The sequence below is a fragment of the Spinacia oleracea genome, chromosome 2, assembly GCF_020520425.1.
Source record: "Spinacia oleracea cultivar Varoflay chromosome 2, BTI_SOV_V1, whole genome shotgun sequence".
NCBI lineage: Eukaryota > Viridiplantae > Streptophyta > Magnoliopsida > Caryophyllales > Amaranthaceae > Spinacia > Spinacia oleracea.
Genome location: NC_079488.1, coordinates 22844422 through 22864423, shown reverse-complemented (window position 1 = coordinate 22864423; position 20002 = coordinate 22844422). Strand labels below are relative to the sequence as shown.

At 36.8% G+C, this 20002-nt stretch overlaps 1 protein-coding gene across 1 annotated transcript; it reads right to left on the bottom strand.

Annotated features, from left to right (window-relative positions):
• Positions 1-1221: 1221 nt before the first annotated feature.
• LOC130467274 (protein FAR1-RELATED SEQUENCE 5-like) lies at positions 1222-2461 on the bottom strand. The gene is made up of 2 exons (XM_056835744.1): positions 1338-2461; positions 1222-1225 (listed from the first exon to the last, which is right to left on the bottom strand). Exons 1-2 carry the CDS (start codon positions 2459-2461, stop codon positions 1222-1224), a joined length of 1128 nt encoding a protein of 375 aa, XP_056691722.1.
• Between the last annotated feature and the right edge of the window lie 17541 nt (positions 2462-20002).

Below are 20002 nucleotides of genomic sequence, written 5' to 3'. Positions count from 1 at the left end.
TTTCAACTTATTACCATATTATAGTCAATAAAACGTTTCATACCTTTATCCAACCAAATGAATGATCTTTCTCGCCACGAATCTGGCTATTCAGGTAAAGCATACAAAGCATGCCTGTATGGGGCAATGATGTTGTTATCGGTAGACCCACCACCCGAATGACATTGTTCCATCTTGGGGTCGTACTAGAATCGCCATCAACAACATCACTGAGAATATCCTTAACACATTTAACCTTCAAAAAAAATGTATCAAACACGTGTTTAAGCCTACATATATTTTGAAAAAGCGGTTCATTCCTTCACTCCGTTGTGATGATGACATTCCAGCCCAAAATGAGCTCCGCCAATAACCAGGGGCCCAACTGGCCCGAATACGATAAGTTTCATTTATCCATTTGTCGTTCTGTAACCCAAATTTCGTAACCATGGATTTCCATGCATCCTCAAATTCTTCGATGGTCAGTGTGTCGTGCACGACTACTTGAAAATCTTTATCTATTTCTTTCCAGCTCAAATACTTGCCCAAGTTTCTGCTTGCATTCTGCATAATATGCCAAACACATAACCTATGCGGCACACCAGGAAATGCAGTCTGGACTGCCTTTCCAATAGCCTTACACTGATCGGTGATGATGCCCATTGGGGGTTTTCCCATACACCGCAGCCATTGTTCGAATACCCAAACAAATGATTCTGCATCCTCGTGGGTTATTAGGGCAGCACCAAGGACGATTGATGAGCCGTGATGATTGCAGCCAATAAAAGGAGCAAAAGGCATTTTGTACCTCATAAATAAAGTTAAAAGATATATTATTCGCATCATTGTTGTTACTTATCCAATCAAGAACGTCAATGTTTAGTAAATATAAAATGATCCTTTAAAATAACATATGATGTGTTTTAAATAAAAAATAAGTTTATGAAACATACATGATACTAACACGATTCTATAAATTGTAACTTAATCCATTTTCATTAATAAACATATCCTATAAATGATAATCTAATGTATTTTAAATACAGATGCTACCTTCAATATTTAGTACATACAAATGATCCTTTAAAATAAAATATGATGTGTTTTAAATGAAAAAGAAGTGTATGAAACATAAATGATACTAATACGATCCTATAAATTGTAACTTAATTAATTTTCATTAATAAACATAAATCATCCTATAAATGATAATCTAATGTATTTTAAATACAGATGCTATGTTCAACTGTTTTTCAAAAAAAAAAATTATAACTGTTTGTAAAAAATTAATGATCCCGTAAATGTTAAAATGGTGTTTTTTCAAAAAATATATATCATGTAGGATACATGTATAATACCTGTTGCATAGGAAAGTTGTATCAAATCTGATAATATCTCCAAAATCTTTGTATTGTGCCCGACACCTTGCATCAGCCCAGAAAACGTTCAAGAGCTTCTCTTCTTGATCCGTTTGGATTGCACTGTAGAAGTCTTTATTGAATTCATGCATTTTCATAAAGTGTGCTTCAACAGCAGCTGCATCACCTCCAAATATGGTACGCCTACGTTCCAAGTTCACTGCATTTCTCAGGTCGCGGTGATTGTATGATACATTTGCATGTCCTCCACTCCCAATCACAAGCGAGTTAAAGCTCTTATTCAAAGATATCCCAGCTGCATCATTCAGAACCATCTTTTGAAAAGATTGTTCATCAATACATCGATAGTTCGCCATTAGCCGGGTGTGATCCGGATAAAGATCATGATTGTGAGACAAATCACAATGCTTGATTACCATCATGTCATTCTCTAGCCGCGCATCTACAAACACCTTACACCCCGTAACTTTAGTTCTTTCCCCCCTTTTCGGGGCTCCTTTGTTACAAATAAATCGAATCCTTCTCATCATATGATACATGGGCTCTTTATCCCCTACCCCCTTTTTGTTAACTCCTTCTTCACGGTACTCATCTATTAATGAACTTGATCTCACAGAGAACTCAAAACCTTTATTATACGCATACTTATGGCAGTAATCAGCAAACTCATTGCCCGGAGTAAAGGACATCCCCACAGTTGGGATTTTATCAACATGGTTTACGGATGCCTCCTCATCCTCCTGAGCCTCCTCCCTCACATCATGTGTAGGAAGCTCCTCGCCCTGTTCCACCACATCATTTGAAGACAACTCAATGGCCTCCTCGTCCACCTGAGCCTCCTCCACAACATCATTTGTAGAAAGCTCCTCGCCCTGTTCCACCACATCTTTTGAAGACAACTCAATGGTCCCTTCCACACATTCATTTAGGTCTATATTGAAATTTGTAGTTACATTGTCATTATTAAACTGATTCTCCAGTGCGTTATCATGCACGGCTTGGTTTGATGTCTCTTCACTCAAATGAAGCTCTGCCATATCATCTAACACTTCATTTAGGTCTATATTCACACCTTTGCGTGAAATGTGGGGATCAGTCTTCATTTCACTGTGGTGATTGTAAGATAAGGTGTAAGATAGACATGAATTGACAATATAATCTTATGGCTTACAAAATTAATTTTTTGTAATATGAGTACATAAAATAATAGGCACCCAAACATTACTTTACGAAAATATCGATTCATCACCTTAATTAACAATTTTCACATCATTCAAATTACGTCTATTAAATCAAAATCGCAATATAAAAATGATAATAATATCTAATTAACATTAATAAGTTATTAAAATGTTACAGTTCTCACCCGGCAATATATGGAAGTCGGAAGTATACGCCAGAAAAAGTTGCCGCCGGTTCTATCGTTGTGGGCCTTGTGGCAGCTAGTACTTCACGGCAAGGAGAGAAAATTTTACAGTACTCTAAAACCCCAAGATGAAGTTTGAAATTTTATCATGAATTATATTTATATAGGGACAATGTGACGTTTAAACTACTTTTTGGGAAATAGTATTAATAAATTATATATACGTTTGAACTATTTGAATTTTGATCGTTCATGTACGAATGTTTTGGAGGGGTATATTTTACCTAAAATCTATTTTGTTTTAAAGGGATCAAACAATATGTAGTTTTGAAAATATATTGATCCCATAATATGTGATATAAAAAAAAATATCCTAAATTGAAATTTGAACATTTTGATCCCATAATTATGAATTTTATTTATAAGTGGGGGGCAGTGTTTAAAGTGATGTTTAAACTTCATATGGGAAATAGTGGTAATAAATTATATGCACGTTTGAAACTATTTTAATTTTGATCAAAGTTGCACGAATTTTTTGGAGGGGTATATTTTACGTAAAATCTTTTTTGTTTTAAAAGGATCAAACAATATTTAGATAGGGAAAAAACATTAAAAAAAAAACAAAATCCTAAGGTCTTATAGGATTCGAAACCCGGTGTTGTATGAAGTTTAGGAAGCGTTCAAGTAACCAATATGACAAAGGGGTATCAGCACGTCTAATTTGCAATACAAATTTATTTGACATTTTAATAACGGATTATTTTAAAAAGAATGATCCCATAAACTAATGTACTGATCGATTTAAAAAAATACAACATGATTTTTGTTTCATGGAAAGGGTTTGTAGTACATAGGATAAATAAAAGCCATAATGATTGTGGTTTTATCGATTTTGATTTCGTCATGTAAATATTGATCCCATAAATATGTGATATAATTTTTTTTAATTATATGCACGTTTGAAACTATTTTAATTTTGATCAAAGTTGCACGAATTTTTTGGAGGGGTATATTTTACGTAAAATCTTTTTTGTTTTAAAAGGATCAAACAATATTTAGATAGGGAAAAAAACATAAAAAATGTATTTGATTTCTTTATGTAAATATTGATTCCATAAAACATGTGATATTTAAAAAAACAAAATCCTAATGTCTTGTTAGGATTCGAACCTTGGTGTTTTATGAGGTTTAGGAAGCGTTCAAGTAACCAATATGACAAAGGGGTATCAGCACGTCTAATTTGCAATACAAATTAAGTTGACACTTCAAATATGGATTCTAAAATCATAGAAATAATACATATTAGGCATATTGCGATCACAAACCTTAAATTACCTACTACCAATTATAACCCCGCGTGATGAACTAAAAAGAGGTGATTTATTTTACCGAGAAAACACCCAAAATAGACACAACGCAATAAAGAAAAAGCAACATAAAATCAGCTTCATAGTTGATATATTCTTCGTTCTTGGACAGCTTGTGTAGTAATATGTCATTACTTGTCTTCATGTCGACAACCTTTCCATTTAGCAACCTATTTTGAACCTTTAGTTTCTCAGCCTCGAAGTTCAAAACCAAGCATTGTTCCCTTAGTTGTGCGACTTCATCCTTTAACATATGAGCTTCGAGTTGGTTAACATCGTCTGCACAACAGAAAAATCCACAATTTTCGTCCTAATACAAGAATATTTTAGTATATGACTATAGTTGAGTAAATTAAATAAAACTCTATAACTTATTTTATTTAGGAGTTACCTTCTAATTTGAACAACAATAGAATTTGCGTCCGGCATTGTTTGTTTTTTTTGCACACTTGAAGCTTGGCTGGCAGGTTGTGATCGCATAAGATGAACCCACCAATTCGTTTGGCACTGAGGTTAGAGGTATTTGTTGAAGATGAATCTTCCATATGTGACAACTCTTTGATTACAGTCATGTGGACAGTGAAATCTGAAAAAAAGGAAGTGATACTTTTGAAGTCGAAAGTGCCTGTGAAAGATTTGTATTTAAAGGATTACAAAGTTTACCGTTGGAGTGAGCTTTCAAATGGGAATTAATAAAGGATTAGTTTACCGTTAGAGATTTAATGAATGTTATGTTTGTTAAAGAAATGATCTTGTGAAATCTTACATGACATGTTTATTTACTAAACAACTGTTTTCTTTTTATAAAATGATTTTGTTTAATTCCACATGACCTTTTATAGGACCAAACAAATGTTTTCATTTGATAAAATGATACTTTGAAATCGTAAATAATTCTTTCACTTATATAATGAGTCTATTATTAAACAAAATTCAGATTTAATCTTATAACAACATTCAATCAAAGAAACAAAAATATTTTATAATAACATAAATTATAGTAATTTATAAACGTACTACAACATCATTTTTATAGCTACAACTACAATTTAACACATCCAATACACGTAGCACACTTTGAAACTATTAACTCTACTACATATCCAATACACATAACACACTAAAAAAATTTACAATTCATTCTACTACATATTACATAAACAAGTGTATTCACTACTACTATCTTCTCATGCAGTTGGGTAAGGGCTCCCATAAACTACGCCTTCAACAGCCTGTACAAGGAAATGAGTAAAATGAAGGTTAACACATATGGGAAATATTTCATGTTTTTATACAACTTCTGAGTATATAAGAATATACCTTTGCTTTTCCATAATGACCCTTAGATTGAAGGTCTGACTTTATTGCCATATCAACATCATCCTGTTTCCAGCAGCAAATTCTGCATCCATTCGGGTTCCATTCTACTTTCCTAGCATGCGTGATCCTAAGTATATGAGTTGTAAACATAAAGATGTACATTATCTACTGTTCTAACATGTAACATACAATAATGAGTTGTTTAGATACTCACCGCCAATAGCAATGTGCAAAACGTCCGCCCCTCTATGTTTTTGTGAATTTTAGATAAGTCTTTGATAAGCCACTCTATTACGTACTTACCCCAATTGTATTCGTAAGCTTTTCTAGCTTTGTCCAGTACGTAAATATGCACTGAACTTATTAGACCGCTCTTCCGTATTGGACATAAAAACACACCCAGTGTGTAGAATAAAAAGTGTTGCTTAAACATGGTCTTGTTAGATTTCTCCGAACATACTTTATCGAAAAGTCTTGATTCGTTGATGGAACCATTTACTGTTTCCTCCTTATAGTGCAATTTCCAATCCTTGTAGTCTTGACGGGAGGCCTTCAATACGTCAAAGAAATAATTGCCACCCGGAACGCCTCATACCCATCCAACCATTTCCCCATCTATACAAACTGACAGGTTCTCCCTTATTTTAAGCATAGAGGTCACAGGATCAAACCTCGATGCAATCCAATTTGCAAAGCTCGGATCAATATTAGTAATAGAAAAGTTGAGCAAATTGTTAAACCCCATTTCTTCAACCCATGTTCTCTGTGTTGGAATCAAATTTCCAATGAGTTCAACAAACCGACGTATACCATCTCCTTTAATAGCACACTGTTGCAATTATCAATTCTTTTTTACAAAAAAGTCAAAACATGTATTCCATATTAAATGTAAGGGACACATATCTGCTATTCATAAATATCAGTACTTTATTTTGTACCTTAGGTTATTAGTAAAAACCAATATTTTTGTATCATATGTCGTTGTTAATAAATATCAATATCATATTTAGAAGAATCAATATTAAGAAATAGAGCGATAAACCGTACCTGGTTTGAGACCTGTACACCAGGTGGTCGCTGTGGTTTCGTCTCTTGTTCATCACACACTAAAGGTTGCGTTACAGCCGCGTTCATAACATTCTTGACCACGATTATGTTAATATAACCTATTGAGAATGCCACTTCCTTAAATTTCTTGAAATCGTCCATATCCACTACATCAACTAATTCGGTGGGCAAACAACCTATTGAAGGGACATATCTGATTTTGAAATCATCATAACCCATCCCACGAATCAAGGCTAACACACTGTCAACTGCGAACTGAGTTTCATACATTTTCACATTTATGGATTCCCCATCTTTGTATTGTAATTTTGGCCAAAATATAACCTTACCACCATGCCAAAATGTAAAATTTGCTACATTCACCTTAGCCATTTTGCAATTGCGAATCTGCAATGCATTTGGGGTTACATGAATCAACGAACACTAACCCCATAAAATTGAAAAAACTATAAAAAATAATTTAAATTACTTAGATTTACCTGATTGAGAATAGTAGTATCCGGTTGATGCTTGATTGAATTTGCAATTCTTGGGTAATATCGCCTCACTGTTGTTCTGTTTGTGGAAGTGGATGTCTTGCTTTAAAAAGATAATGTTGATTTATGGAAATTACTATTATATCATTCGAAAATATTATAAATATTATTATATTCTCGGGATCATTTATATTTTTATACGATCTCTAGATGGTTCATTTATGTTTGTGTTTTTATAGACATAAATAAACATATCTGTTTAGGGTTTAGGGTCTAGGTTTTTCTTTATATGTTTAAGATTCTCTGGATGGTTCATTTTTTCTTTATATAGACATAAATGAACCATCTAGAGATATAAACATAAATGAACATATATGTTTAAGATTCTGTTGGTTCGTAAAAATGATTACTTTTATGTTTAGGGTTTAGGGTTTAGGTTTTTCTTTGATTATCTAATTAGAAAATGATAATGGACATGCATTTATGAAGGAAAATATACTTGTTTTAATCTATTCAGTGTAGAAGTGATAAGTGATAAGCATCTCGGGTCGGCCGGGTCTTCTTCGTGTAGAATACTTACCAAGTGTGTGCGTGGCTTGACAGATTTTTTATTAAAAAAAGCGATGAAATTGTTATTTGCTCTTTCAAGATTTTGAACACGGGAGACAACACATCTTGTTGTAACCTAATACAGCAAGGGGTATCAGCACATCCAAATGGGTACTTGGCCTTACGGTGATTTTAACAAGTTACTTCAGTTCCCCTTTTGATTTTCTCGTAGATCCGTATCTATTTCCTTAAACTAAAAAAAACCGCCTTATGATTTTCTTAAAATTGAAATGATCTCGTAAAATTAAAGTCATAATAATGAAAAAATTTGTACTTACTGGGATTCGAACGCAGGTACCCATAATTGCGAAGAAACTTAACTATTGCAATGACCAGTATAACAAGGGGGTATCAGCACATCAACTTTTTCATCATAAATATACTTAAATTAATTTTACATTTTCTCATATGTAAAATAAATTACTTCGGTCCCCTTTACATTTTCTCATATGTAAAATGATCCCATTTAAAGGTTTTTCATTTTGTGAATACTGAATTTCATACTCCGTATCTATTTCCTTAAACTAAAAATAAATCGCCTTACGATTCTCTTAAAATTGAAATGATCTCGTAAAATTAGAGTCATAATAATGAAAAAAAATTGGTCTTACTGGGATTCGAACGCATGTACTCATAATCGAAACTAGGGAACTTTATTCATTTTAGTGACCATTATAGCAAGGGGTATCAGCACATCAATAATTACATCATATTAGTACTTAACCTATGTCTTTTTTAACAAGTTACTTCAGTTACCCTTTTCATTTTCTCGTAGATACTATGATCCCATATAAAGGTTTTTTGATCCCATAAACACTGAATTTCATACTCCGTATCTAATTCCTCAAACTAAAAATAAATAAAAAGATGATTCTCTTAAAATTTAAATGATCCCGTAAAATTATAGTCATAATAATAAAAAAAAATTGGCTTTACGCGTAATCAGACTAGGGAACTTTCTTCTTTGTCGTGACCATTTTAGCAAGGGGTATCAACACATCAACAATTACATCATATTTGTACTTAATTATGTCTTTTTAACAAGTAATTTCAGTTACCCTTTTGATTATATCGTAGATACAATGATCCCATATAAAGGTTTTGAAGGAAATAATGCCCTTGGTCCAAGTATGCATTCTATGTTAAGTCTAATAAATGCGGTTCAGTATTAATTAACAAGTTAATAATTCAGTGAGATCAAGTGAGCTGAATGCCTAGCTAGAGGCCGCTTCAGTTCAAGTGGAATTAATGATATTAATCCACAGCTTACTCTTGACTGAACCCGTAGGGTCACACAAATAGTACGTAAACGGATCAAGTATTTAATGGCATTAAATACTCCATCTATGAATATTCGGAACCGACGGATCTTGGTTTCAGTGGGAGCTAAGATCGTCACAGGCAAGAAATGAATACTCCGGAAACGATGATATTGCCGGAAACGGAAATATGGATCGTATCGGAAATATGAATAGTATCCAAGTCGTAGATGTTGCCGGAAACGGAAACATGGTACGTATCGGAAAATATTGTTGGAAATGGAAATATTACCAGAATCGGAAATATTGCCGGAAACGGAAATATTGTCAGAATCGGAAATATTACCGGAATCGGAAAATAATTCCGGAAACGGAAATATTAAATATTTGTTCGAAACGGAAATTAATTCCGGAATCGGAAATATTAAATATTGTTCGTATCGGAAATAGATTCCGGAAATGGAAATTTAATCGGAAGCGTATCGTACGAATTAGCATCGGACGAGGCCTGCCGGACGAAGGCCCAGCACGAAGCCAGGCCATCGCCCAGCAAGCACGCACGCCACAGCCCAGCGCGCACAAGGCCGCGCATGCGTGGGCCGCGCTGCGTGGGCTGCTGCTCGCATGCGTGGGCAGCCCTTGTGGCTGCCGTGTGTGTGTGAGTTTGAGCTCATGCGAGATTCCTGAATCTGCAAGAGTCAGTGTATGATTAAATGTCTATTCCTATTGGATAAATTGATTAAGTAGAATTCATGTAGAATTCTAATTCCAATTAATTCGCATCCTACTAGGATTACGATTCCTTTTCCATAACTCTATAAATAAAGGCCTAGGGGTCATAATTTATATACAAGTTTCAAAGTATTCAAAAGTGAGTTTTTTGAGAGAAAATTAAAACCCATCTTGCCCCAAAAGTGCCGAATTTTCTGAGTACCTTAAGGGCGATTCTAGTTGGTCAATCTTAAGGCGGATCCGGACGTGCTGTGGACTTTCTACGGAGGGACGACACTTGGAGTCCTAAAAGACTTGTTCTTGTTCGGTTCGGGCGCAGCTAGGGAAGGCACGCAACAAAGAGTATGCATCTAAACTATGCTAAATGATTATGTGTAAATAATATGTTTCCTGGGTTAATGGTTGTTTCCGCATGATTTATGTAAATGTCATATGTATCATAACCTAACAGTGGTATCACGAGCCCCTTATTATTTTCATAATCTAAATTGCATGAACATGGTTAAATATTACAAATTTGCAAGAATTAAAAGGGGTGATTAATTTTCGTAATTGTTAATTAATTGCAAATTGCGTTTATTTAATTATATGTACGCAGTTTTTCGGCAGTTTCTTCATTACTCATCCGAATTGAGTGATTTTTGTGTCAATTCCGCATGTAAAAGGCATTCTAAAATTTTGACAAAAATAGTATTTTTCTGCCGAACCCAGAATTCTCAAATTCGAAGCCTAACTATGACTTTTCGAAGGTTTTAGTTTTTCGGATGCAAAATTTCGTAAATTTAAGATGTTAAATTAAATATTTGCGATTCTTGTTGATAAATCTTGAATTTTTGATTGACCTACTGCATATGTTTAACAAGTTTGAATGCCTAGTCTTGTTAATTATGCAATCTAATTTGTAATTATGATTAATTTGTTGAAAATTAGAATAATTTAGAATTAATTTGATTTTCATAATTAATTGTAATTTAATTAGAAACCTATGATTAAAAACCACCATAAAAATTGTAAATTTACGATAAATTTTAAATTTTTATGACCTAGACTTGAATCCATATCAATCGGAAATCAATTGGATAATAAATTTTCGATTTTTCGCCCTAAAATTATGAAATTAATATTATTCATTAATTTGTCATTAATTTTAAATATAAATTTTAAATTTTTATGCGATTCGTTCAAATAACTTGCACGCACGAAGCAATGGACGCTTCGTGTTACCCTTAAGGGGTGTTGTATAATGCGGGCATGCGACGACGAGCAAGGGAGCTCGTCGCCCGTGCGGCACGAATGCAATGAGCAAGGGCGTAGTGCACGAGCGCAAGGCAGCAGCCCTGCCTTGTGTCGTGTGCCACGAGCAATGAACGGATGGGCATGGGCGAGGGGCGAGCCAAGGCAGTCGCGTGTGGGCAGCAAGCGAGCTGCGCCACAGCGCGCGCTGCCTCGCACAACAGCGCGCAACCTCGTGCGCAGCGAGCGCAAGCTCGCGTGCCACGAGCGCTGCGCACAGCATCACTCGCGCGCACAGCGCGCGACGTCGCCCGCCCAGCGAGCGATGTCGCGCACCAGCGAGCGATGGCTCGCGCGCGCGCAGCGAGCGATCTCGCGCGCCAGCGAGCGATGGCTCGCGCGCACCAGCGAGCGATGCAGCGCCCCAGCGAGCGATGGCTCGCGCGCACCAGCGAGCGATCTCGCGCACCAGCGAGCGCGGTAACGCGCGCGCGCTGCGAGCGATAGCTCGCGTGCGGTGGGCGCTGTGCGGAGGCTTGCGTATGGGACAGCAGCAGCTATGCAACGAGCGCATGGGCTGCGCGCACATGGCCAGCAATGGCTGTGTGCGTACAGCCCATGGGCGTGCAACGCGTAGGATGTTTGCGTTTCGATTAGATCGTTTTTGAATGTTTAATTTGAAAATTTCAGTTCACGTAATTTTAATTGATTTTAAAATTAATAATTTGAATTAATTTCTTGGATTTTAATTTTGAATATTATAATTATAATAAATGGCATTTATTCTAATTATTTTACTAAAATTAAAATCATAAATTAATTTAAATGTGACTGAAATTAAAATTAAATTTTTGGATTCAATTATAAATTTATATGAGCTTTAAATTTTAATTAAATTTGTATGTTTCCGGTTAGACTAGAAATACAATTTTATGTTTAAAATTAGTAAAGCATATGAATTTATTGGTTTGAGTGGGAGTGCTTTTAGTCATAAACTCTTGATTAGGTCTACAAATCCTTAAGGTTAAAACAACTCGATTAGAATTAATAAGGACTGAATAATTGGTAGATTATTGGTGACCTTGATTAATTGCTGCAAATGTTTACGTGATGCATAATGTGTTTTAACTAACCAGCTATGTGGGCCATTCATGATAATGAATGGGTGAATGGTATATATTGTATATGTACTGTTTTGCAGGTTATGAAGTGACTAGTATGGCCCAAATAGGATAGAAAATATGGTCTGCGTACCATTAATTTGAATGTAATTGGTCTAAAGCACCAAAGTTATTTTTCAATTCAAATATGGTCTGCGTACCATCAAATAGTTGTAATTAGTTATAACTTATCCTATTTGAAGAAAATGGTGCCTCCCACGGAGATTTTCAAGACGGACTTTGAAGTCAAAGCTTCAAGATGAAGTCGGGCCATACTAGATCACAAATATCTTATGCATGTTTTAAGTTATTTATTGCTTTAAATATGTCTTAAAATGCATGAGATCAAAAGCTTGATTATGTTGCATGATTAAGGATTTTAGTTCACTTAAAATCTAACCAACATAGTAAGAGCCTTAAGTTCCAAACTTAAAAATTGAGTTAAAAGGTGCCATGCCAAAATATACACTTGCTTGGATATCCTTTACATCAATCTAGTAATAGTTTTCGCTCAGCGAGGTGTTACTTATTGGTCCTAAAGGGGCAAGGTACACAAATAATTGTGAGTACATGTTAGTTTTGGTGAAACTCAACGATATAAGTAAGGAGTCCTTTTATGTCGTGGCAAATTCGATAGGTTTACCTAATAAGTTCTTAGACGTACCTATCAACCAAGAATAGTTTCTAGACTATTAGCAAAAGGCTTTTGCTTACCTAAGATGTTCTAGGATTAAGTCGACAAACTGTGCTTAGTTCTTCAATGATTTTAGGATCTTGGAATCATTTTATTCACACCTGCCGGAACACATAACTTGAATAAAATGCTTAATAAACATTGAATTATGCATGAATGCTAGAATTTAAGTTTATTAAGAGAAACTGTGAATGGTTATTTATTTGTTTATTCTTTTCAATTGTAGTTTTTAATATGGCAAACAACAATTCATTCAACATTCGATCAATTCTCGAAAAGGAGAAGTTGAACGGGAAAAACTTCCTTGACTGGCAAAGGAACTTGCAAATAGTTCTTATGCAGGAAGAAAAGGAGTATGTCCTAGATGAGGCGATGCCCGAAGCTCCAGGCGACGGGATCACTCAGGCAGCCCTCAATCGTTGGATTGATGCCAACAAGGATGTGAAATGTCTAATGCTCGCCACCATGAGTGCGGATCTGCAGAAAACGTTCATCAACTCAGATGCTTTCACAATCATCAGTGAGTTGAAGAACATGTTCCAAGATCTGGCTCGAGTCGAAAGATTCGAGACTCATAGGCAAATTCTTGAGACCAAGCTTAAGAGAGGCGAGCCCGTAAGTCCACATGTTCTCAAAATGATTGGACTCATTGAGAATATGAGTCGGCTGGATCAGCAATTTTCTCAGGAAATGGCTATAGACACCATCCTCCATTCTCTTCATAGCGGGTATGATCAGTTCAAACTGAACTACAGTATGAATAGTCTGGACAAAACGCTCACTGAGCTTCACGGTATGCTGAAGACCGCTGAAAAGACGCTCAAAAGTGATAAGCAGGATGTGCTTATGGTGCGTGGGGGCAAGTTCAAGAAATCTGGAAAGAAGAGGAATGCTAAGAAAGGTGGCAACAAGGCCAGCCCAACTAAGCATACTGGCGCCAAATCTGCAAAGAGGAAGGTCAGTCAACCCACTTCTGAATCCGAATGCTTCTACTGCAAGAAGAAGGGGCATTGGAAGAGAGATTGCTTGAAGCTAAAGGAAGATCAGAAGAACGGAACAGTCGTTCCATCTTCAGGTATTTTCGTTATAGACTGTATACTTGCTAATTCAACTTCTTGGGTATTAGATACAGGTTGTGGCTCACACTTATGTTCCAATCCACAGGGACTAAGAAGAAGTAGAAAGTTAAGCAAGGGAGAAGTCGACCTACGAGTGGGAAATGGAGCACGGATTGCTGCATTAGCCGTAGGAACTTACTATTTGTCGTTGCCCTCCGGGCTAGTTTTGGAACTGGAAGAATGTTTCCATGTTCCAAGTCTTACTAAAAACATCATTTCAGTTTCTTGCTTAGATGCTAAGGGATTTTCCTTTATAATAAAAGACAATAGTTGTTCGTTTTATTTTAAAGAGATGTTTTATGGATCTGCTAGATTAGTCAATGGACTTTATTTATTAGATCATGACAAACAAGTATATAACATAAATACCAAAAAGGCCAAAAAGGATGATTCAGATCTCACCTATCTGTGGCATTGTCGATTAGGCCATATAAACTTGAAACGCTTAGAAAGACTTCAAAGGGAAGGAATTCTAGAACCATTTGACTTAGAGGATTATGGTAAATGCGAATCATGTTTACTTGGCAAAATGACAAAGCAACCTTTCTCTAAAGTTGGAGAAAGAGCAAATGAACTATTGGGTTTAATCCATACAGATGTATGTGGACCAATGAGTACAAATGCTAGAGGTGGTTTCAGCTACTTTATCACTTTCACTGATGACTTCAGTAGGTATGGTTATGTCTACCTAATGAAGCATAAGTCTGAATCCTTTGACAAATTCAAGGAATTTCAGAGTGAAGTAGAGAATCAATTAGGCAAGAAGATCAAGGCACTGCGGTCTGATAGAGGCGGTGAATATCTGAGCTATGAATTTGATGACCATCTGAAAGAATGTGGGATTCTATCAGAATTGACTCCTCCTGGAACACCACAATGGAACGGTGTGTCAGAACGGAGGAACAGAACCTTGCTAGACATGGTCAGGTCAATGATGGGTCAGGCCGAACTTCCATTAGAATTTTGGGGACATGCACTAAATACAGCTGCACTCACTATAAATAGAGCTCCGTCTAAAGCTGTCGAAAAGACTCCATACGAATTATGGTTTGGAAAGCCTCCAAATGTGTCTTTTCTTAAGATTTGGGGATGTGAAGTATACGTCAAACGATTAATTTCAGACAAACTTCATCCAAAATCTGACAAATGTATCCTTGTGGGCTATCCAAAGGAAACAAAGGGGTATTACTTCTACAATACATCTGAGAACAAAGTGTTTGTTGCTCGAGATGGTGTCTTTTTGGAGAAAGATCACATTTCCAAAATGACAAGTGGGAGAAAAGTAGACCTCGAAGAAATTCGAGTCGAACAACAAACTCTAGAGAATGCTCAAGATGACATTCAGGATGAAACTCAGAGATCTTTAGAAGAATCTGGTGAGAATCATGGTCAATCTAGAAATGTTACCCCGCGTAGATCGCAAAGATATAGATCTCAACCGGAAAGGTACTTAGGTATTTTGACGAACGAGAGCTATGACGTTCTATTACTTGAAAGTGATGAACCTGCGACTTACAAGCAAGCTATGACGAGCCCTAGCTCCAAGCAGTGGCAAGAAGCCATGCAATCTGAATTAGACTCCATGTCTGAAAACCAAGTATGGGATTTGGTCGATTTGCCAGATGGCTACCAAGCCATTGGAAGCAAATGGGTTTTCAAACTGAAAAAGGACAAGGATGGGAAACTTGAAGTTTTCAAAGCTAGATTGGTTGCGAAAGGTTACAGGCAAGTCCACGGTGTGGATTACGATGAAACCTTTTCACCAGTTGCAATGCTAAAGTCTATTCGAATAATATTAGCAATCGCTGCATATTACGATTACGAAATATGGCAGATGGATGTCAAAACTGCTTTCTTAAACGGCGTTTTAACAGAAACTGTGTTTATGACACAGCCTGAAGGTTTTGAGGATCCAAAGAATGCTAAAAAGGTATGCAAGCTAAAGAAGTCAATCTACGGATTGAAGCAGGCATCCAGGAGCTGGAATATACGTTTTGATGAAGCAGTCAGTGACTTTGGTTTCATCAAGAACGCGGACGAATCTTGTGTATACAAGAAGGTCAGTGGGAGCAAAATTGCTTTCCTAGTATTATATGTCGACGACATATTGCTTATCGGAAATGACATTCCTATGTTGAACTCTGTCAAGATTTGGCTTGGGAAATGTTTTTCGATGAAGGATCTAGGAGAAGCACAGTACATATTGGGCATCAAGATTTACAGAGATAGATCTAAAAAGATGATTGGACTTAGTCAAAGCACTTATATCAATAAGGTGCTTGATAGGTTCAAGATGGCGGACTCCAAGCGAGGCTACCTACCCATGTCTCATGGAATGACTCTAAGCAAGACTCAGTGCCCAAAAACACTTGATGAGCGTAGACGAATGAATGGGATTCCATATGCATCATTGATTGGTTCAATAATGTATGCTATGATATGTACACGCCCGGATGTTGCGTACGCACTCAGTGCTACGAGCAGATACCAGTCAGACCCAGGAGAGGCGCATTGGACTGCTGCCAAGAATATTCTGAAGTACCTGAAAAGGCACAAAGATGACTTCCTGGTCTATGGTGGAGATGATGAATTAATTGTTAAAGGCTATACGGACGCAAGTTTCCAAACCGACAAAGATGATTTCAGATCACAGTCTGGGTTTGTCTTCTGCCTCAACGGAGGAGCAGTAAGCTGGAAAAGTGCTAAGCAAAGCACCATTGCGGATTCTACAACTGAAGCGGAGTACATTGCTGCACATGAAGCAGCAAAGGAAGCTATATGGCTAAGGAAGTTCATAGGAGAACTTGGTGTAGTCCCCTCCATTAAAGGACCAATAGCCCTGTATTGTGATAATAACGGAGCTATTGCACAGGCAAAAGAGCCTAGACACCACCAGAGAGTCAAGCATGTACTTCGTAGATTTCACCTTCTACGAGAGTTCGTTGAAAGAAAAGAAGTCGAGATAAGCAAAATTGGAACTGATGACAACATATCAGATCCATTAACTAAACCTCTGCCGCAAGCGAAGCACAACTCGCACACTGCAGCTATGGGAATCAAGCATATTGGAGAATGGCTTTGATGTCTCTGTTTAATGTTTTAAAGTTTTAGAGTTTAAATCTTTGTAAAACATTATTGGTTAATCATTCACAATAAATGAAAGGAATTCATTTTTCCATTTAATTTGTGGTTTATTAAATGATGAGTCCCTTCAACTTGACGATATATTCAAGATAGACTGTCAGGACCAGTCCTGTGACTAAGAAATGTCTATCAAGTGAACTTGAATGTCAAAGGTTGAAAATGGTCCCTAGTCGGAGTTTTCTATAAAATTGGACGCATAGAAAACGTTAGACGATTAGAATGCAAGATGACTAGTAGTTCTGTTTCTTGAACTATGTGGACATGGCAATGTCATAATCATTTGCATAGATACTTACTTTGGGAAGACTAGTATCGGACAAGACCTATGAAACTTTACTGTAAGAGATGAAAGTCTGTCATAAGTAAATTTCATTAAATTATTAGACACTAAATCCTCAATACCTGAGTGATTTGAGATTACTTGTTTGAGAACTGGTTGCTTTGACGTTGACCAACCGTCGCACCGTAAAAGGAGGCTATAAAGGCAACGCTCAGGTAATCACCTATCAAACGAAGTCTAATCTCAAGATCGCAAGATTGGGATTGTCCTCCCATAAATCGGGATGAGATGCTTAAAAGTTGTACAAGGCCACTCGGAGAGCTAGAAACTGTGAAATGCATGGCCGTGCTCGGATGAATCATAGGCTATGATTATCTGTTTATTTGATCAGTTGAACTCTGAAACCGAGGAACACCTCTGGACATAATAAGGATGACAACTCTTACCTTATGTTCAAGAGCAAGCATCGAGCGACAAAGGAATTAGGAAATGCACACTTGTCCCTAAGGACAAGTGGGAGACTGAAGGAAATAATGCCCTTGGTCCAAGTATGCATTCTATGTTAAGTCTAATAAATGCGGTTCAGTATTAATTAACAAGTTAATAATTCAGTGAGATCAAGTGAGCTGAATGCCTAGCTAGAGGCCGCTTCAGTTCAAGTGGAATTAATGATATTAATCCACAGCTTACTCTTGACTGAACCCGTAGGGTCACACAAATAGTACGTAAACGGATCAAGTATTTAATGGCATTAAATACTCCATCTATGAATATTCGGAACCGACGGATCTTGGTTTCAGTGGGAGCTAAGATCGTCACAGGCAAGAAATGAATACTCCGGAAACGATGATATTGCCGGAAACGGAAATATGGATCGTATCGGAAATATGAATAGTATCCAAGTCGTAGATGTTGCCGGAAACGGAAACATGGTACGTATCGGAAAATATTGTTGGAAATGGAAATATTACCAGAATCGGAAATATTGCCGGAAACGGAAATATTGTCAGAATCGGAAATATTACCGGAATCGGAAAATAATTCCGGAAACGGAAATATTAAATATTTGTTCGAAACGGAAATTAATTCCGGAATCGGAAATATTAAATATTGTTCGTATCGGAAATAGATTCCGGAAATGGAAATTTAATCGGAAGCGTATCGTACGAATTAGCATCGGACGAGGCCTGCCGGACGAAGGCCCAGCACGAAGCCAGGCCATCGCCCAGCAAGCACGCACGCCACAGCCCAGCGCGCACAAGGCCGCGCATGCGTGGGCCGCGCTGCGTGGGCTGCTGCTCGCATGCGTGGGCAGCCCTTGTGGCTGCCGTGTGTGTGTGAGTTTGAGCTCATGCGAGATTCCTGAATCTGCAAGAGTCAGTGTATGATTAAATGTCTATTCCTATTGGATAAATTGATTAAGTAGAATTCATGTAGAATTCTAATTCCAATTAATTCGCATCCTACTAGGATTACGATTCCTTTTCCATAACTCTATAAATAAAGGCCTAGGGGTCATAATTTATATACAAGTTTCAAAGTATTCAAAAGTGAGTTTTTTGAGAGAAAATTAAAACCCATCTTGCCCCAAAAGTGCCGAATTTTCTGAGTACCTTAAGGGCGATTCTAGTTGGTCAATCTTAAGGCGGATCCGGACGTGCTGTGGACTTTCTACGGAGGGACGACACTTGGAGTCCTAAAAGACTTGTTCTTGTTCGGTTCGGGCGCAGCTAGGGAAGGCACGCAACAAAGAGTATGCATCTAAACTATGCTAAATGATTATGTGTAAATAATATGTTTCCTGGGTTAATGGTTGTTTCCGCATGATTTATGTAAATGTCATATGTATCATAACCTAACAGGTTTTTTATTGTGTAAAAATGAATTTCATGCTCCCGTAAAATTAAAATGATCCCGTAAAATTAAAGTGAATATATTGAAAAAACAATTGGCCTTACTGGGAATCGAACCCAGGTACACTCATAATTACTAAGAAACTTATTCATTGCAGTGACCAATATAGCAAGGGGTATCAGCACATCAACAATTACATCATAAACATTTTTAACAAGTAACTTCAGTTCCTCTTTTCGTTTTCTCATAGAGAAAATGATCCTATATAAAGGTTTTTGATTTCCATAACCCTGTATTAATACTTCGTATCTATTTCTTTATGATTTTCTGAAAATTTGAAATGATCCCGTAAAAATTATAGTCATAATAATGAATTTTTTTTGGCTTTACAGGTATTCGAGAACCCTAAAAGTCGCCATCGCTAAAAGCCATCGTTTCCGCCGCCGACAGAGGCCACCATTCATCCGGCCAAATCAATGAACATGAACAGCAAGAGGAACAACAAGAACAACCTAAAATCGGAAAAACTCTTAAATCCCAATTTAACTAGAATCCCACAGTAAGTGAAATCCCAAAATAACTAAAATCAGAATAACATATTAAATTATTTCAATGAAGCAAATTGAAAATACAGAAATCCCTAAAATCCCTAATTAACTACGAAGAACACGAACAACCACAAGGAAAAGCAAGATAAACCACCACCACCGCCGCTTTTCCGCCGCCGGTAAAAGTCATCCGCCAATTAATTGAAACCAAGAACATGCATAACAACAAGAACAATTAATTTATTTCGCTGGCGGTCTACGGTGGTGTTGCCCCTCTTCACGAGCCCGGGAAAAAACACAGCGGAAAATACCGTATAACATCCATAAGAACAAGACCAATGTAAAAAATGATAAACCAGAAAAAAACTTGAATCCATTGAAAAAAAACGAAGAACAACAAGAAGGAAGAACAAGAG